This window comes from Cladophialophora yegresii (assembly GCF_000585515.1).
Source record: "Cladophialophora yegresii CBS 114405 chromosome Unknown aczIN-supercont1.5, whole genome shotgun sequence".
Taxonomy (NCBI): domain Eukaryota; kingdom Fungi; phylum Ascomycota; class Eurotiomycetes; order Chaetothyriales; family Herpotrichiellaceae; genus Cladophialophora; species Cladophialophora yegresii.
In genome coordinates, this window is record NW_006913049.1 from 1980293 (window position 1) to 1999608 (window position 19316).

At 54.9% G+C, this 19316-nt stretch overlaps 8 protein-coding genes across 8 annotated transcripts in view; 3 read left to right on the plus strand and 5 right to left on the minus strand.

The window, feature by feature from the left end:
* The window catches only part of A1O7_07440 (uncharacterized protein), a gene marked incomplete at both ends in the record, with an annotated part of 2263 nt that extends 335 nt beyond the window's left edge, over nucleotides 1-1928 (minus strand). Inside the window, 4 exons of the mRNA XM_007761440.1 lie at nucleotides 264-378; nucleotides 485-615; nucleotides 676-800; nucleotides 895-1928. Coding sequence (XP_007759630.1) covers nucleotides 264-378; nucleotides 485-615; nucleotides 676-800; nucleotides 895-1928 — 1405 coding nt within the window. The remainder of the gene's footprint in view (nucleotides 1-263; nucleotides 379-484; nucleotides 616-675; nucleotides 801-894) is intronic.
* An 870-nt stretch (nucleotides 1929-2798) lies between these two features.
* Nucleotides 2799-4007, minus strand: A1O7_07441 (uncharacterized protein; the record flags this gene model as incomplete). Its single annotated transcript, XM_007761441.1, has 1 exon — nucleotides 2799-4007. One exon carries the CDS (start codon nucleotides 4005-4007, stop codon nucleotides 2799-2801), a length of 1209 nt encoding a protein of 402 aa, XP_007759631.1.
* Nucleotides 4008-4407: 400 nt separating this feature from the next.
* On the minus strand, nucleotides 4408-5706 carry A1O7_07442 (uncharacterized protein; the record flags this gene model as incomplete). Its single annotated transcript, XM_007761442.1, has 2 exons — nucleotides 4408-5606; nucleotides 5673-5706. 2 exons carry the CDS (start codon nucleotides 5704-5706, stop codon nucleotides 4408-4410), a joined length of 1233 nt encoding a protein of 410 aa, XP_007759632.1.
* A 558-nt stretch (nucleotides 5707-6264) lies between these two features.
* Nucleotides 6265-7605, minus strand: A1O7_07443 (uncharacterized protein; the record flags this gene model as incomplete). Its single annotated transcript, XM_007761443.1, has 1 exon — nucleotides 6265-7605. The coding sequence occupies one exon, from the start codon at nucleotides 7603-7605 to the stop codon at nucleotides 6265-6267; it is 1341 nt and encodes a 446-aa protein (XP_007759633.1).
* A 3342-nt stretch (nucleotides 7606-10947) lies between these two features.
* A1O7_07444 (uncharacterized protein) lies at nucleotides 10948-11556 on the plus strand (the record flags this gene model as incomplete). The annotated part of the gene is made up of 3 exons (XM_007761444.1): nucleotides 10948-11040; nucleotides 11090-11196; nucleotides 11250-11556. Exons 2-3 carry the CDS (start codon nucleotides 11183-11185, stop codon nucleotides 11554-11556), a joined length of 321 nt encoding a protein of 106 aa, XP_007759634.1. The 5' UTR covers nucleotides 10948-11040; nucleotides 11090-11182.
* A 156-nt stretch (nucleotides 11557-11712) lies between these two features.
* Nucleotides 11713-12750, minus strand: A1O7_07445 (cation transporter ChaC; the record flags this gene model as incomplete). The annotated part of the gene is made up of 6 exons (XM_007761445.1): nucleotides 11713-12085; nucleotides 12133-12230; nucleotides 12293-12391; nucleotides 12496-12545; nucleotides 12604-12635; nucleotides 12722-12750. 6 exons carry the CDS (start codon nucleotides 12748-12750, stop codon nucleotides 11713-11715), a joined length of 681 nt encoding a protein of 226 aa, XP_007759635.1.
* Nucleotides 12751-14032: 1282 nt separating this feature from the next.
* On the plus strand, nucleotides 14033-15024 carry A1O7_07446 (uncharacterized protein; the record flags this gene model as incomplete). Its single annotated transcript, XM_007761446.1, has 2 exons — nucleotides 14033-14073; nucleotides 14136-15024. The coding sequence occupies 2 exons, from the start codon at nucleotides 14033-14035 to the stop codon at nucleotides 15022-15024; spliced, it is 930 nt and encodes a 309-aa protein (XP_007759636.1).
* A 1913-nt stretch (nucleotides 15025-16937) lies between these two features.
* On the plus strand, nucleotides 16938-19316 carry A1O7_07447 (ubiquitin thiolesterase; the record flags this gene model as incomplete). Its single annotated transcript, XM_007761447.1, has 4 exons — nucleotides 16938-16970; nucleotides 17084-17224; nucleotides 17275-17288; nucleotides 17342-19316. The coding sequence occupies 4 exons, from the start codon at nucleotides 16938-16940 to the stop codon at nucleotides 19314-19316; spliced, it is 2163 nt and encodes a 720-aa protein (XP_007759637.1).

The window sequence follows — 19316 nt, forward strand, 5'->3', positions numbered from 1 at the left end:
AGTGATGGGTTAGCAACAAGTAGAGTGATGGGTTAGCAACAAGTAGAGTGACGGGTTAGCAACAAGTAGAGTGAAGGGCTAGCACGGGAGCGTTGTAGCGGTGATGGGGCGATAAATTTGGCAACAAGTGGTGTTGAAGTTGCGGTGCATGAGTAGGTACGGCCCCTGTGGGATAGGGAATGTGGGATAGAGTGTAGTGTAGGGCGAGGGCAGTGCAGGGCGCGTGCAGAGTATGTTCTAGAGTGAGTGACTGAATAACTTACACGGCGTGCTGTACAAGGCGGCGATACCGGCGAGGAAATCTCTGGCTAGATCGTTGCCGCCTGTCGCCGAGGCGGCGTATGGGCCGTACGCGGCGATCATGTAGTCGATTGAGCTCTGGTGGTGGGACATGGACGTTAGCATTCACATTCGTCAAACCGGAGTTTTTCAATGGTGGAGGTTCAAAGTCAAAACATGAAAATGAGGCTCAGGCCCAACCTACCTTGTAGATCCCGTAGTTAGCAATGGCGATGAGGACCGTGAAGATCATAGGCGCGATCCAGGGGATACCGTAATCGGGACCGAGCGACGTCCAAGCAAAGCCAAACAGGCCTATCGTTTCGAGAGGTGCCACTGGGAAGAAGTCAGCAAGGCGGACACAGCAGCAGCGTGGCACAAAGGATTGGCACTCACGAAAGAGTAACCACCATAGACGAGACTCGGGGGATAGCTTGTTCGGGTCCTCGGCGCGGATCTTGTTGTGGTGTCTTATGACTGGGAGGTATGAGAGGTATGCGAGGACGTATCCGACAAGCGACCTTCACGGGCGCACAGTTAGTCAGTCGTCAATCACTGAATTTGCAAGGTCCATTCCCTCGAATTGGGCACTCGAGAGGTCAGGAGCTGACTCACGAAATGAACGCCAACCCAATTTGATATGGCTTGAATCCCCACTGCTCAAACACCGGCGTGAATGCCTCCAAAAAGGTAAACAGCAAGGCGTCGCTGAAACCGCTGAGCAGGGACAAGCACAGCACGATCGGCTCGGTCACAAACATCTGGAACGGTCTCAGCCAGATGCGGACGAACTCCTTCATCGGGAATCGAGGCTTCTTGAGCTCGTCAGGCCCGTAGATGTTGGTCTCGCCGTTCTTGCGCCGTTTCTTGGCCTCGCGGTCCAGCAGGATGGTCGCTCGGGTTTCGGGCACGAGGAAGAAGTGGATGGCTTGCACGGCGCCCCCGATGCAGAGTTGCATCCAGAAAATCCACGGTAAGCTGAGGTACTGGCCGACGAAGCCGCCGATGACGGCTCCGACTGGGGCGCCGCCGACAGAAGACAGCACCACAAAGGCGACGGCATACTGGAAGCCCGAGTCTTCTGGCTGGTAGAGGTCGGCGATAACTCCCAAAGTGATGGAACCGCCGGCTGTGGAAAGGCCGGCCAGGGCTCTCGCGACGAGAATGGTCCCAAAGTTGGGAGCCAACGCTGCGGGCAGTTGCCAGATGTTGACGAGGAACAAGGAGAGCTGCTGAGTCGGCCATCGGCCCAGTTCCTCGGACCATGGAGCCCAGAGTTCGCAGCCAAAGCCATAGCAGACGAGGAAGATCATCTGGCCGACTCGGGCCTTCTGCTTGGAGATTGTGTACTTCTCGGATAGGCCATCGACGCCATTGGCGTAGATGCTCGCGTTGAGGTTCATCGACGTCTGGATGAACAGGATGATGACCAGAATCATCCATTTCCTCCAGTTCGGGAACGAGTATCCCAGCTTGTCGTAACAGTCCTCTTCGGTCAGTTCGATCTTGCCGTCCGCTCGTTTGGGATGGCCCGATTCGAGGTTTTGCGCTGCTAATTCCGGACCAGAGACGCCAAAGCGCTTCTCTGTCTGTCCTCCGCTGTGGATCTGGCCCGAGCCTTTCTCTTGCGGAGGCTCCGCACCCCCCATGGTTGATTGATCGGAGACGGACATTCTGGTCTATTTCGAGAATTGGCTGCCACTGGGAAACAACGAGGATGAGAAGAGTAATGGAAAGAACAATGCGCTGCTGATGGTCAAGTGCCACCAAAGGAGCGGACGAAGTGACCTACGCACAGCCCTGAGCCTGCGGGACGTAGTGAAGTAGGTTTATTGTGGCATTATGTCCTGTGGTAAGCACGGCGCGTTCAGACATATGGTCGATACCATTTCTCTTGTCGCTACCCCCTCGCAGGGTATGACTTCACCTGCCCTCGTGCTGAGCACGCGGGTACCACTCAAGCAAGCTTGGAACAAAGCCTAGTGGTCGAGTCAAGCGAGCCAAAAGCTGGGGGCGGGTCAATGCCAGGGATCATTGTTCGCCGGGGCCTAAGGAGGCCGAATGAGCGGGAAGATACCCAGTACCCAGCAAGACGCGGGTTGGACGCTTCGCGAGTTGGAGTTGGCGTCCCAGGCGACGCAGGGATGAAAAGGCGCCAGGATCGCGATGATGTCGGTGGCTGATGCGATGGTCTTGGCTGCGCCCGCCTTGCTGGCGAACGATGGACAGGTGATGACGATCACTGAGAAGCTCGGTGAGCGTCCATTCAAGCTTGATGGTGGTTGTGCTCCAATGCTTGACATCGAGACAGGACTTGCTGACGGTGGTGCGCTTGGCTGTTGCTTGTTCATCCAACATGCGCAGACGCTGCTGGACAGGAATAAGACAGTACGGGCCACGGAACTAAGATGTCTAGATCTATGTATACATTGAGTATGGATCAGAAAAGCCGTGGCTTGGACTACACACAGGCTCGCTCATGTTTCTTGTCAAGCAAGATAGTCGTGTTCGCCATCATATTATACCGAGCTCGAGCTGCGAATGGCATCCACAACCAGAGGCAGTATTTCCTCAGCAGGGAGACTCGCACGCACGAGCTCCCTTCGCAAAGCTTCCCAGCGATTGTGCCCATCCCCACTGCCCCGACCATGATGGCGCTCAGGGAGCAGTTCTCCAAAGAATACCTCCTCTTTCCGAACACCGCCCATGTTCAAAATCCCTATGCCCATGCCCTGTTCGTGCGCCCGTTTTACAAGTCTCCAAGCCGAGTAAGTTGCCAGAGAGCTCCCGACGACCAAAATCTTCGCCGCGGAGTCAATTGCTTCCTCTGCCGCCGTCTTCACGTCAGCCGGTATCGACTCACCAAACATGATGACATTGGGCTTGAGTATGCCGACACCCTCTGACGGAGCTGACCCTGACGGCGAGGATGTCCAAGCCCCATCCACATCGACGTCCACATGTCCTTTACTGCCATCCTTGAGGATGGGTGGCCGTCGGAGACAGTGCGGACAAGCCGGGTATCTGAAGGTATAGTACGGCGCGCCAGGCACATCGGCATCGCCGTCCGGATTCGTCCTGAAACCTAGCCTCCTTCTTTCAACCGGGTTTTCCGTATCCAGGGCGCCTGAGGCAAGTAGCTGCTGCAGGAACTCGGCCCAAGCAGGGTTGAGCTCGGCCAAACGCTGCTGAAAGACATCGCGATCCATGAGCCTTCTGCAGCTCAGGCAGACTAGCGCTCTCAAGAAGCCGTGCAGTTCCACCGTCTTTAGTTTCGGGTGAGCCAGGCCGTGGAAGGAGTCCACGTTCTGCGTCACCACGTTGTCCACTAACCCCAGTGTCCCCAGATCACCAATGGCGAAATGCGCGGGGTTGGGCTTCGAGCGGTTCAAGCCCCTCCATCCGAGGAAGGAGCGTGCCCAGTATCGCTTGCGGGATTCGTGACTTGCGATGAACTCGTGGTAGTAGATCGGCCGGTATGATTTGTTCTGGGTATATGTGCCGTTGACGCCGCGATAGTCGGCGAGGCCCGACGCAACGCTTATGCCCGCGCCTGTGAGCAGCACCGTCTTGGTCTTGGCCTGCTGGGCGTGCTCGGATAGAGGAGCAGCTGACCCGGCTGGAGCTTTCAGGAAATGTGTCAGGGCACTGACTGCGCCCTCTTTCGTGACTGCGGAGGGTGGGATGATTAAGGGGGGTGGCAGAGGGCCCGTAAACGGGATCCGCATAAGCGGTTTGGACACACGGGCAGCATGGCTCATACGCAAGCAGAAGGTCCCACAGCTCTCAGGGAAGGATACCGATGGTCGAAGGCGAGACGGGCAGAGAACGAGAGACCAGGGCCACCATCATTAAGGCTTCAGAAATGCTGCACATCACGTCGATGTCATTGATTGATTTTCTCGACCGAAGATCTTCCGGCCGACACCGCGTGACGAGGCTGTGCGTTTGTTCCACGAGGCTGCCAGCCCATGATTCCCACGCAGAGTAATTAACGCATGAGCATTATCCCCACTGCTATCCTTGAAGGCCTCATACTGGCAAGCGCCACGCATATCATACATTCATATCCGACGCACAAAGGGTATCTTCAACAAGAAAAGCTTGCAATCTGGCTGATGCCTAAACTCAGGCTTCCAATCCTCTCATGACGCCGACAGCCTCCACCACAACCCTCGCCAGCTCCGTCCCCTTCTCCCAGATGTCGTTATGCTGTCCCTTCATCTCGCACACCCTGACATTAATGGCCGGCTGACTTTTCAGTACACTCTCCATAGCCTCGGGCTGCTTCCAGTCGACCCAGCCGTCGTCTCTCGAGTGCGCAATCACGAGCGCCCTCTTCTTCTTCCCTCCTCCGGTCCAGGTATGAACATAATCCCTTTCGGTGTACTTGGCTGGACTTGCTAACGCAACGTCCGCCTCACTATGTATCGCGTTCCTCGTCAACCCCACATAGTCGGGGACCGACTCGTGGAGCCGCGGGAAATCATAAATGCCCGAAACGCCCAGGATCGCCATGGGCGGCTCTATTGTGGGCATCTCAAGACCGCTTATGGTGGAGAATGGCGCCTTCTCCGCAGCGAGGACGCTTAGCAAACCCATCGTCGCGCCGACGCTATGGCCGACCAGCAGATATCTCTCCCCGAAGGCGTACTTGTTCTGTAGGTGCGCGATCGCCGCCAGCACGTCGTAGATGTGTTCGGGCCATTTGGCGTTCCGGAGCTCATATGTCGGTGTCGTGTCCGGGTCTTGAGGTGCTTTCTGCATATGCGCGGAGAGCCTGTAGTTGACCGTTGCGTAGCCTGCGATGTACGGTGTGATGTCGCTTGCCTGAAACTGCTGTCCGTTGTCCTTGGGGTCGTGGCCATGATCCTTCTCCGATGCAAGGATACCAAGGGCGGGATAAAAGGACGAGGAGGACACGTACGGGTCCCGAAAATAGCCTCCGTGAATATAGATCACCCAGTACTTGTTTCCCTTCGCGTCGGCTAGGTGTGTCTGGTCATGTTCGGGAATGTACAGCTCGTACGATTGGAGGATGTTGTCTTGAGCATATTGATGCCGGGTGATACCACGGAAGATCTTGTCCGGGAGCTGTGAAGACATCTCCCGCTTCCCGTTGGCCGTCGGGAGTGAAGTGCCTGTGGCGGTGTGTGCTGGAAGGCTGTGTGCTGCCGAGCTAGGATGCGCAGATCGCGATTGATGATGCGAGTTGTGTTGGTCTTTGTAGTGAGAAGGGTTGTGGTGGCGGGTTTGCTGTTGAGGCTCCTTGCTGGTCGGGGACAAGTATGACGCGCCGGAGTATTTTTGTTGTGAAGCTTCCAGTGCTGCGAAGTGCGTTTCAGTAACGACTTGGAGGACACCCAAAATTGCAGCCATTCACACTGACATACCTTGGTTCTGGAGGTACTTGAAAACTTTCTTCATGGCTTACCACCTTGCAGGCTGGTGTCAACAAGGCAGTGGTCTGATAGCGGCGGTACTGGAATGCGGCTGCTGCTGGCACGTCCTGGAGAGCTGACTTGGACTCGAAAGTGTCGACTATGGTGCCATCGTCAGAAGCTGTTGATGTAGAGAATCGGCCGGTCAACATGTGGCGTCTCACATCCGACAGGTTGCCAGAAAACTTCCTGATCGGGCAATTGGGATGCGATTACTCACATTACCTCAACACCCTCCAGGGACGGTGTCTGCTCAACAGCGCGATCTCCGCGGCCGAAGGAGTACTGTCCGTGAGCTTATCGGCACTGCGGAGCTCAAAAACGCTCTCCCGCTGGTTTGCGGGGATGCAGCTCTGCCCCGGTCGAGGGGAAAGTACCATCTTGCCTGAGGCTCGGCCTTTGTGGTGCGAGCTTATGCAAGTCACGGAACGGGCGGATGGACTATGGAGCACTGGCATTGTACCAGATATATGATATGCCTCATCTGCCCTATCCAGAACTCTGGCCCGTATCTGCTCACCACGATGCCGTCAACACGGCATGGTCAATATAGAATCTGTCTCCGAGAGAACCCCGAGAATCCCACTAAAGGATCTTCAACCACATGATGAGTTACTTTAAGAGATCGTGGGTGTTGTTGAGGGATATTACTCTTAGTCGCTACCTCATGCAGGTAACCTGTTCCAAAAGAGCCAGATCCCACCTGTTGATCTTCGTCAATGCCCGGGATCGGCCGGGCCCAGTAATTGCTCACGACCCGAGGCGATGGTCTACTGAAGCTATATCCGTGTGAAGATGTATCGTCGTCGAGCCCCAATTTCGTTTCCGATCGAACAGAGCTGCCAATCCAGTGCCGCCAGAGGTTCCTATCGAAGTCGTCCATATCACTGGGTAATGGTGAGATGGCTCCCAGAACTGCTTTCCGTTGCTTGGCAGGCCCGACAACAGTCGGATCTTCTGCCAATAGAGGCTCGGGCTCCAAACATTCGGTATTCTGTCTGACATGGTGGTTGTCGGCATGGGCTAAAAGCTCTGGGGATCTGCGGGCCGAGTTGACCTCTTCGCCTCCGGCTGAACGAGGGGAGGTGACTGTACTGTCGACCTTTGGCATGATATCGAACCCATACAGAGCCTTCGGGCCGCGGCGAGACTCAGCCGTAGGAGGCTCAGCTAGCATTTTCAGATCTTCCAACGAATAATACCTTTTTTCCCTATGTGCAAATGTGTTGACGCCGCACAGCAGCGCGTCAGTCGTGATATCCTTGAAAAGGCGGTCGGTGAGAGCGCTATCAGAACAAGCAGACCAGCCAACGCCCATGTTATCGCCTACGACCTCATGCCGGGCCCCCTTTTCCACAGGCTGTGCAACCAAACTCGATCGCTGCCGCATGGGCATTGGACAGCACCGAGCCGGGGACATAGACCAGGAGACGTACGATCCAATCGAGGACCGCTTCGGAAGGGACGTCGCTTGATGATGCTGATCTTCTGGCCGTGAGAAGAAGGCCGATATTTCTGAACCGGGTGGCCTACGGTGTTTCTTCTTCACATGTGACTCTCCTGTTTTGTCATTCTCGTCCTTTCTCTTTCGCTTCAGAAATGTCATTTCCGAGAATGTGAGGTCTGGCAACCCCCTCCATTCCGGACTGCCGGAAGACTTCCCTTTGAGTAAGAAGCCTGGTCCAGTAGACCGTAGGGTCAATCTCTCAGCGGCCACGTTTGGCGCATGGAAGTCTTCGGTCAAGGTGGCGCCGGGCGTCTTCCTGATAACGTTCTTGGACAGTCGCTTCTTTGCACTCTTCGTCGAGACGTCCCTGTATTCGTATTTGTTCTCTTTGGTCTTGTGCCTCGGGCGTCTGGCGTGTTTCGCGCTCGGATCCTCCATGGCGTGTCTCTGCGATCTCTGCGCTTCAGACATGCCATTCGCCCTTTCCGCCACCGCATCATGCAGAAATGCCTTGTCGCCATAAGATGGTTCCAAATTCGGGTGAGCGATCCCGCCTGTTTGGCCATGTCCGCATCCTTGTTGTGTATCTCGGCGCTCCTTGTGGTGGTAGGTATGTCTGGCGTACCTCGGGCTGAGAGGACCTGAATGCGTGTGTCCCGCATGACTTTCCCCTGTTCACACTAAATTAGCAAGGCCTGGGTAGCGCACATTGAGATAATAAAGCACCTCCCTCTTTGCATTCCCGTGCCTTCACCCATTTCCCCATGGTCCAGGCCGGGTGGGCTTGGGCCCATTGAGTCATGTCCCAGATTTGACAACCACTTATGCACGAGCTCAGACGTTTCGAAAGCCCGGCCTTGCGAAGTAGACATTTGCAGTTTTGAAACGAGCGGACATCCTACCTCAATGATTTACTTGAGCATGGGTGAAACATCGATGACGCAAGCACGAGAGACCCAAAAGTTCAAGTGACCGAAATCTGACGGGAAGGCAATCACGGGGGAGGGGGGCCGACAGTGGTTGTCGTGAAGAAGGCGCGATGGACCCATGCTGGGCAGTGTCGAAGGAAGGCGCTATCGCTTGGGAGGAAAGAACGTTGTAGTAAATTGATATTGGACGCAAGCCTGGAGTAGTGACCCGAGCCCCGTCTCAAGGCTGCAAGGGGGGTATCCCTCGGGCTCCGTGGGGGCCTCCAGGGGAAGAAGGCTGGGGCGAAAAGGAGACACAGGGTGGATCACAGGTGCCCGTAGGGCTGACTGCAGATCATCGCTGCAGGGCCCCCCATCAAGCTTACATGCGATAACCTCTGATCTTGCATTTGTTCATGCACACGCACAGGCGGTCGGAGATGTGGAATACGTAGTTCGGATGACACAGTTGGCACTCCGGACGTCGCGACGTCGGCAGGTCAGTCAAAGCTGTGCGGCCGTGGGACCCGCTCGAGACCCTGTCGACTGTGAGCCTCCAGATGTCAGCTCGATGGCCGCTTTGAAGCGTGACGAATCGGCGGTTACGAGGGAAAATAGTCCACCAGAGTAGATTCTGCTCTAGTAATCCACGTGTATGGATGAGAGACGCCCAAAAGTAGCAATAAAATCCGCAGGAAACCGCACTCTTGTCTTTACTCGTGTCTTTACTCGTCTTTGGTGCTTCCCCAGCTATCCGCAAGGCTTTCCCAAGTCACCTGAAGTCTTTGGCCCTGAGTGTTCCAGCACTGGGCGCATCGCGATCCTCCTACGGCCCAATGCACCACCCACCGTGGACGGAGCAGGGGCCCTGTGGCGTGGTGCTGGCGGGCAATAGTGGTCGCTCTGCATCTTAGTGTGGCGGTGCTCATAGCGGCTCTTGTTGAGTGTTCCGGTCAGGACGTAGAAGATTCGGTAGAGAGCAGCCAAGATACGTTTGCGTTGAGGCTTTCGTCCGCCCTTGCCCAATTAATGTCGGCGTCCAGCTCATTTTGACTTTTGGTCGCGGGCGTTGTGAAGCTCGCTAAGCGATCGTTGCAGCTTAGCGGCATGCGGCGTTCTTCTTCGACTGAAGTCTGCCAGCGTTGCACCACCAAAAGCTGGCACCCCGCCCGGCTCACCACACCGATGAGGACATGATCCCCCACCACGCAGCCAGTCATTCAGCTTTGGACCACACCTGTCTCCTCCTCCCCTCCAACCAGACCCTAAGACTCCTCTAGAGTTGAGTTGTTAGCTTCGGGAGCCTGCATCAACCTTCGATCCTGATCTCGAATCAACCCAGTGTACAATCCTCTGCATCCACTCCTTCCACTCCTACGCCCTCCGCTTTACCCTCGAGCTGGACCATCCACCACTTCCGCAAAACGGCCATGGCACGATGGGGACCAGAGGCCTCCTTGGACCATTTACCTCGGGTCGTCATACTCGTGTGTGAGCACCAAGCCAGAGGCGGGGTGTTCGTTGATCGAGTTTGCCAGTGAAAAGCTCCGATAAGGACATGAGGTCGATTTCAAGTGGGGACGCTCCAGCATCAGAGAAATCTTCGTCTCGTTTGCTTCACCGACGGTCGCGTCCAATCAGTCCCAGTGCAGTCATATTTTGCCGGATGCAAGCAGCGGTCAAAGCTCAATGGGCTTCACCATCACCTAGCCCTTCCCGGAACTATGCCCTATTACACCATCAGTGCTGACTGTTGCCGACAGTGTCGAAACGTCACCTAGCGGGTCACCTCATGGGAGACTGGAATGCCAAACCTAGGTATTAACGGGCGCCACGTGAATCTGTATTCCCAGCTCTTGCACTCCACTCACTACAGGCTCAATCCTCTTGGTGGCTTCGAGAAGGTTTCAAGAACGTGTCGAATGCATAGTGTTCCTTGCTGTAAGGCTGACACGCCGTTGTAACGAGTGGTAGAGACATGCCATATCGTGATTCAAGGACCAGGGTGTGAGTAATAACTTCTGCCGAACGGCTGCCGCTGCGATGGGAGATCTTCTGTTGGGTAGGTCAGAGTAGGCCCACACATACCCGTGCAGCGAAGGCGTCCAAGTCCACCGTATCAAGTAGTGTCGAGACGAACCCCCGTGGTATCCAACGATCTTCACGCTCTAGCACCCAAACACCGTCCTATCACAGCATAGGCTCTAGCCCATCAGAGGGGAGAATCGAGCTCCACTCCCGTGGGTTTGCATTCGGATGCCTTCTGCTTCGACCTGCAAGAGATCATCTTCGCGTCGAACATACTGTTATGTAGTCGGCATTGGTCACCAAGAATTTGTCCTCTCAGTGCCCCGTTCATGCGGAAACAAGTTTCTCGTCTCTAGAAAGTCCCCTGCCGCCATAGTCCGAGTAATCGAGCGGATGCAGAGGACCCATTGGATTTCCATGTTGAAGTCGACACAGCACCGAACTTAACTTGTGTCAACCTGACCACTTCGCTCAGTCCACTCGCTTTCACTCCCCCGTTTAGCCAGGCGACCGAAGGCTCAAGAAGCGTGGGTTGATGCCATATTGCTCGGTGATTGGGGGCTAAATTGAACCAGCTCTAACTGATAGATTGCATGAACGGCTGCAGATTTCGACCAATGAGATCCCTATAGCGACCGCGATCTGCCTATTGTCTCTTTCGATATCTGTGGCTTTGTGCGGTGAGCTCTAGGAGTCCCAGACCGCTACCGGGGCTTACTTTGGCGGATCGGAAAGTCCTTCGCAACGGTTAGTATTTTTCGACGGCGCCTTTTGAACGCACGATGGCAAAGCTCTTCATTGGGTATGTGCTCGAAGCCCTCAAGAATGCGACTCTAGGCAAAAATTGACTTGGTCGCTCCACAGAGGCCTTGCCTGGCACACTACCGACGAAACATTACATGAAGGCTTCCAACGGTTTGGGAAAGTGGAAGAGGCTGTAATGGTCGTGGCAATGGCTCTCATACACGGCGGCTAACGTCGTTCAGGTTGTTGTCAAGGACCGCGATACGAACCGAAGTCGCGGGTTTGGGTTTGTTCGCTTTTCAACCAAGGCGGAAGCGGATGAAGCGCTCCAGAGGATGAACAACACCGAGTGAGGCGAACAGGTGAATCTCATTTGCACCATGGGGCTGACCTATCATACAGATTCGATGGCCGCCTGATTCGAGTAGACCATGCCCAGGACAACAGACAAGGTGGCGCTGGTAGAGGCGGTGGCTTTGGTGGAAGAGGTGGATACACAATGCCCATGACCACGTCAGGCGGCTATCAGCAGCCTGGAAGTCAAGCACGCAACCCTGGCGCGACAGGTACTGGCCGTGGCGCGGCGTATGCCGCTCAGTACGGACAGTACAATGTGCAATACCCACAACCGGGTGGGCCACAGGGCGGAGGAAGCCAGCCGCAAGGGGGCAGCAATCCATACGGCCAGCAGGGACCGTATCGACAATAGAGTAGCAGCCAGAGGGCAAGGATATGTGTGCTCGAAGGTGCCCGGGCGACCTTGCCTTGTGGAAAAGCAAAGCGGCAGCGGTGGAAAGCTGGTTGGTCGGACCCTCTTGATTCCAGCCAGCAGAGGTAGTCCAGAATGTCCTTGCCGTAAAGGCAGTCAACCTTCTTTCTCAATTTCCTCTTGTTCTTCGGTGCTCCTCACCTTGCGCAGAGCATTGTCGTGTACAGGTGGTCGACGGATTTCCCTCAGAGGCGGCGTAAGTGCTCGTACTCTTCGAGCAAGATCCGTGATATGTTCATCATGACTGTCCGGGCACAGTTCTTCCAGGGCTCGTTCAAGATGGAGAAGGTATTCTCTGTTCTCCCCACTCGGGCCGACGCTGGCGTTGATCGTGTTGGCGATGTCCTGCGGTGGTTGGACACCCAAAAACTGGGGATTATCAGGCATACCAATATAGACAAGACAGTGGATACTTGCAAGCGACGAGTCTGCTGGGTGGAAAGGCGTATGTTGGATGCTGTACCCATTTCTGTCGGAAGTCAATAAAACGATGCCGTGCTGGCTGAAATGGCATACATCTCGCGAATGTCCAGGTACTCTTTGACTTCTTCGACCTTGGATGGTATGATATGATAGGCGACACCCCAAACAACATCTCGTTCCGTGCGGCGTTGCTGCCGGATGTCAGTCGTACTGCAATGCAGCCATGAGGTAAGGGTTGAGGCCAAGGTCGTACGGGATCGTCAAGTGTTGCCCAGAATGACCTTTCAATCAACGTGACCACTCTTCCTGGAGCGTTCGGTGTACCGCGATGGTCCTCACTGAAATAGACTTGCTCAACGACATGAGCTCGAATCCTTCAGCACTTTGCTCACCTTGCCTATGTCGGAATTTTAGTGGGGCGAGACCTAGTCGCGTGTTGCGTTAATAACCACCTACCTGCCAGAACCGCCGGACATAGCCTTCGATGTAGCCCGGAATGCGCTGATCTATATGGCATAAGCACAGTCGTCCTCTCAGAACGAAAAGTGAACCATTATCTCTTACCAAAGTGTGGTGGAGGTTTCCAAATTAGACTCCTAGGATACTCGAGCGTTTCGAGTCAATGAGGGAGCTTGTAGGAACAAAAACCGTGTCAAAGCTTGGGTTGCAACCGAGGACTTACCCGTAGCCGAATAGCCAGAAGTCTTGCATATTGACAGGGCTCATATCGAAAGGCTGAGCAGTTCAGCTGACCTGGAGACGTACGTGTCGTGCAACTTGGTTCTGCTGATTCATCGGTCGAAGAAGGTCGAGCTCGAGATTCGTTCGTGTCCGACAAAGGCTCAGGTACCCCGGATCAGCTCAACAGGGTATATGTCAGCGGATGGGAGAGATACACAGAGATATATGGTCTAATTCCAGTAAGGAGAAGGCCGTCTGCGGATGGGGAAGAAGGGACGACTGCATGTGCATCAATGGTGCGTCGGCAGGATCAATGGCGAATTCCGCAGCTTGACGACGCTTCTGAGTGGCGAGTCGCAGGCAGAGACGCGCCTGTGGGTGCGATCCGAACCACCGGCGAGCCACTAATTAGTTAAGCAGTTGCGCAAGTCCTGCAAAAGAACGGGCTTGCCGGGCTAAACTTCAGGCCATCTGCTCAGGTGCATGGGCGGCCCACGGATATCGCCCGCCGCCTGCTGAGCTGGCAGATCTCCTGCATGCTATGACGCCGATTGCCCGTCCTCCACTCCCAGCTTGGGCGGCGCATGGCAAGCATCAGCACTCGGCTTGGGTGAAAAGCTGCTCAGATCGCACAAAAGGTCACACGCGTTCTGGTCACTCCGGTTGAGTTGACAGAAGGGGGGGCCTCGGCCTGATATTGCTGGAAGGACGTCAGAGGACGGTTGCCCCGGGTACCAGGCGAGGTAGGCAATACTGTGTGTGTGGTATGGTGTTTGACATGATTTAGTCATGGGCGGGTAGAACTTCGGTGTGTCATTGGGTGACTCCCGGTCGACATCATTGCCTAGGTAGGGGTGGTAGGGAGTACGCATTCCAGGGATGTGTACGGAGTATGACCATTATGATGGTGGCACAAGCGGGGACTGCCCACTGCATATGTATATCTCCTTGTCCTCAAGGAGCAGACTGTCTGCAATCTTCATCATACAAAGTACTGCAGCAAGCAAACTAGTCAGTTGGTTGAGTGCTGGGTGAGTGGTAAGTGAGCATCGCCTGAGGTTCTTGGAAAGTGCGGAGGTCAATTAGAATTGGAGACCGCCGTAAGTAAGACGCCGAGGACGCCTACTGTTTGCTTGCGGACGCCTAGCTGAGATCCAAGACTTCGTCGACATGCAAACCGGTCGAGATGCGAATTTGGCTCTGCGCTCAGCCTCATCACAAAACAACATGGACTGCATCTCGCCTCTGTTGCGGCATACAGGTCCCTTCCTCTAGCCGTTACGTCGATTCTCTATAGTACTGCTATCTGCTCATGGCGTATAACAAAGCCTTCAACCCTGATGCCTTGCCTGCGTATGCACAATTACCCCTCCACCTCCGCCGCAGTTGAGAAGTGACACTGACCGCACGGGCAGCCACGCAGAGCCTGAGCAGGCTGCACAAGCACTCAGCCAGCTCGAAGCCAATCGCCAACACGGTCGTCCCAGTCCTAACCAACCGCCCTCGGGTCCGAACGCTGCTGCTGGCTGGCGCCCATCACCTGCGCCCATTCCGCAAAACTCCTACCGACCGAGTCGCATTCAGACAATCCCCAATCAACGGCCTGCCCCAAACCAACAATACCTCGACTCGCACTACAGTCGCTTGCAATCACCGCCTCCTACGAGCTATGGCTACGGGCATCATCCTCAGGGAGACCCAGCTGGGATGCGACGGCCTTCAAACGAGGCCAGCCAATATGGGGGACGGACGCCCGCGCCTCCAGACGCAGTAGCGAACGACCTACAGTCTTTGTTCCGTGCTGCAAATATATCAGGTACCGGGTCGTTGACCACGACTGAGCTTGGCTCGGCCTTGGTGAACGCCGACTTCACCCCTTTTGACACCCGGACGATCACTTCGTTAATGACCATGTTCAGCAACTCGCCTCCGAAGCAGCCACAAGGTCCTACTATAACTTTCCCCGAGTTTGAAAACCTGTGGCGGTTCCTTGCTGCCTGGCGCACTCTGTTTGAGAGATTTGACGAGGACGGGAGTGGGAGCATATCGCTAGCCGAATACTCAAACGCCATGACAGCCTTTGGATATCGACTGTCTCCGCCTTTCGTCAACACTTTATACAATGCATACAATGATCGAAATGTGGCCCAGGGTCGGGGTATGAGCTTCGATCTCTTCGTACAATCATGCATCAGTCTGAAGAGGATGACTGATGTCTTTAAGAAATACGACGACGACAGGGACGGGTATGTGACCATGAGCTTCGAAGAATTTTTGACCGAGATTTTGCGGTTACGGGATTAGTCAAAACGGCCATCAGTGTTGTTCTGGTGTAGGTGTTTACTTTGATTCGGAAACACTAGGCGCGACGCTTTGCGCCATTACTAGCGCCGGAAGGGATCAGTCCCCTTGATAATTGACGGACACTCACGCGAGCACCCAACAACGCACGAGGACGGAGTATGCGAGAGCCTGATAAAGGTGATTATGTATTTTGGGTTAGACTGCGGGGCCCAGCCCCAGGCTTCTCCTCACGAGCCTGTTGTGCGAGCTCGTGTGGTAGGTTGAACACGAGAAACCGGTGATCGCCATTATCATTTGCGAGCAGGTGTCGAGCCTTTCCAGGCGTCCTCCAACTTGTTGAGGTGCCTGACCAAATCTGAGATCCCGCCGGTCAAAGATAATCCACTCGGATCGAGCCTAAAAACGGTCGCTTGCCACGTGTCAGACTGCGAAGAAGCCATCGAATGTTCTGTCTAGACACTCAGTCTGACCAAAACCACGGAGCACCAGGGCTGGAGGAGACCTCGTGAATATAGGTCACCTGAGAACGAGCAACGCCGCTTCTGGTAGTACCGACCCGATATCAGGCAGATTCGCCGACGGCCGTGTTGCAGCCTCCCATATCGGAGAATAAGCCTACCACTGCCTACCCAGGTAGACACGGGAAGTTTGGAGACTCAAAGGCTGCTTGGAGCCGCGAGTGCCGAAGTCTTCCCCTACTGTGGTAATTATCCGTGCCGGGAGAGTCAGATCATAGCCAATCCTACTCCGTAAAAAGTCCTTGGTAGTGATGATGTGTTACAAGTACGGAGTAGTACCCCCTGAGTTCCTGACCGACGGATTGTCCTCGCAGGGCTTGACGGGCTTGTTTTTGTGTTTAGGCCGTTCAACAAACCTACTGTGTTAGTAGCCTAATAACTGTGCTGGGAGGCTTTACCTGGGCGGTGGTTGGTGGCGGATGCACGCTTCTTTGCAGCAGTTAGCCATCTGCGTCATCGCTCCGCCCTTCCTCCTTCGGCATCGCTCCTCAGCAAGAGTCCTCCGTTCCCAAGCGATCAGTGACCTTTTGACGTCGCCTGATGGTACTGGCGGGCACCCTGCCGTTGATGGGCGCTAGAACGTTGGTTCTGCAGGCGCCAGCCGCAAACGGCACTTCAAGAAAACGTCTAGAACTGGTCTAGTAGGGCGCACGTCGTTTTTGGTATAGAGACGGCCCAGAAACGCCGGAAGATGTCGGCGCAACCATTATTGCGGATGCGCATTCTGGGCTTTGGTCGTGCTATACAGATCTTGAGCACTGGTTGTCCGACACCAGCTGATCAAGTACCATGAGCACCGATCACTTCAATGGTTGGCAATGCACAGAGAGTGGCATTAATGATAGCTCCGAGGGGTTAAATGTGGTGGAGGGTGGTCCCTTAGCCGACGGTTTGGACGGGGCATGTCCATTCGTTCGCCCGCAGAAACTCCAACAAGCGTGGAAGCCATGCATGCAACATGCAACCACGGGCACGCATCCTCGCAGGTTCGCGGTTCGCTCTGGCCACCCCGGGCAGTCTTCCACAGTTCGCTTTTGCGTGCGGGCTGCCCCTCCGCCACGAGACGAGACCCCATCTTTACCCATGCAGAAGGCGCATAGAATTCCACCACTACCGTTCTGGTTTAAGCCGTTGCTTGACTGCTACCACCAAGAACCAGGAGTACCACCACTCCCACTGTTCCCATCCATCACCTTGTGCCGGTCGATTTCAAAGCTGATCTTGAGCGTACCGTAGCGCTGCCTTTTCGACTACTTAGCCGTTGTGCCCTCAATTCCTCCCGCGCACGACCTCCTGACCCATCGTGTCGGCTACACTACACATGCGCTCTTCCACAGTGTGACTGCAACTCGACCTGATCCGTTCTCGGGTGACCGCAGATGCGGCGCGTTAGCCATGACTTCCTTCTTTGGGAAACTCAAGAGCCAGGTACGTCGAAACGCCAGATGAGCGGCGTCTTCTGCTTTCTCAATATCGGAAGGGACTTGCGCGCTCTTCTCAGCCTGTTTCGACAGTTTTAGCGGCATGCTAATTGTCCATAGAATGCCTCTGCACCGGCAGCAGGCCCGGCCGCAGCCAGAAAGGACGCCAGCGGTCCTGTCCCTACCCCTCTCGAGCGCATGCTTGCGAATGCCGGCCCGATTCGCAATGATGGCAGCGATAAATTCCTGGGCATGGAAAATGTGGTAGCGTTCTACTCCTGACCTCGTGTCTGTGGCTAACAATCATCTAGTTTGGGAACAGCTGGTCAGTGCTGGAATTTGTGGATCACCGAGTCCGAGTCGCGCTGACTGCAATAGCTATTGCAACTCAATACTACAGTGTCTCTACTATTCCGTACCATTTCGAGAAAACGTCCTCTCTTACCCTCGCCGGTCGACCCCCGATTCAATCGCCTTCTCTCAAAAGCACGCACCCCCTCGACAGCCACCGAACCAACAGAATGGGGCGGCGAAGAAACCCAACGGCCCTACGTCCTCCCGAAATGCTGGCACGCCGCCGCAGCAACAGAAACCAGAAGATAAGGATTCACCTGAGTACAAAAAGAAACAGGCGCTTCAGGCAGGGCCGATACTAAACATGACTTACGATAATTCCAAGGATTATGACATGCCCGAAACGCTTTTTACCTCGCTGAAAGACATGTTCGAAGCCATTGTTACGGCTCAGTACAGAACTGGAGTTGTGAGTGGATATAGGTTACTTGAAGTGCTTCGACAAGAGAACGAAATGTTCAGGTCCGCAATGCACCAGGATGCCCATGAATTCCTTAATCTCCTCCTCAACACTGTTCTGGAAAACCTGGAGGCTCACGACAGACAAATGATCGCCCAGAAAAAGGCGGAGGAGACTCCTCCGACGAAAGAGGAACCAACCGACGTGGTAAGGTCAGAGTCAGCAACCGTCCAATTCCCACCGATATTGCCTGTCCCGACGGCAGGTTCCCCGACAAGATGGCTGCATCAGCTCTTCGAAGGCACCCTAACCTCTGAAACTCGATGCTTAACCTGCGAAAATGTGTCGCAACGTGACGAACCTTTTCTGGATTTATCAGTCGACTTGGAGCAACACTCGTCTGTGACAGCATGTCTACGAAGATTCTCCGAGGAGGAGATGCTGTGTGAGCGAAATAAATTCCATTGCGATAACTGCGGCGGTCTCCAAGAAGCCGAAAAACGCATGAAGATCAAGAGACTTCCGCGGATACTCGCTCTTCACCTGAAACGATTCAAGTATACCGAGGATTTTGGACGGCTGCAGAAGCTGTTTCACAAGGTCGTGTACCCATACCATTTGAGGTTGTTCAACACTACGGATGACGCTGAAGATCCTGATCGACTGTACGAGTTGTATGCAGTGGTGGTGCACATCGGAGGTGGTCCTTACCACGGTCATTATGTTTCCATTATCAAGACGCAGGATCGGGGCTGGCTCCTTTTTGACGACGAAATGGTGGAGCCCGTGGACAAGAATTTTGTCCGCAACTTTTTCGGAGACAAAGCAGGGCTCGCAACCGCATACGTCTTGTTTTACCAGGAGACCACGCTAGAAGAGGTTCAAAAGGAGCAAAGGACAGAAGGCAAAAGGCGGGCTTCTCAGGATCTCACCGCCGGCGTCGGTGTCGACGCCAAACGTTCAGCGGAACTCCATCGTGTCGAGACAGTCAGCCCCCTAGGCTCTCCAAATTCGCCCGCAGATGCTGCGCACTATGCTGCGCTCGACCATGCAATGACAGCGCCACCGGACTTCAAGGCCAATGGCCATGTTGAACCTCCCAGATCACCCACCATTCCCGCCGCCAGCCCCACCAGCCCCGTGGTACAAAGTAAGAAGGAGAAAGCCAAAGAAGAGAAGGCACGAAAAGCCGCGGAGAAGCAGGCCGAGAAGGATAGACAAGAAGCTGAACGGTTACGTCGGAAAGACCTGGCCAACAAAATAACAGAGGCTCATAAAAAGCAAGAAGCAGATCTCAAGGCAGCCTTGGAAGCAAGCAAGCAGACGAAGGCAGAAGAAGACCAACGAAACGCGCTCGAGCGAGCGCATACTTATCAGTCGAACGGCGGCGGGTCTTCTGGCTTTGAGAAATTCAAGCGTTCGAAGAGTCTGCGGTTCGGCTCCCTGACCAAGAAAGACAAGCCTCCGTCTAATCCGTCGGAAGAAAACATTGTGCCTCCAATGCCAGCAGGCAGCAGTGACACGCCGGAGAGGGACATACCCAAGGAGAAGAAGAATCGGTTCAGCATCCGGAAGAAATCCTTTGGTATGCTTTCGTGA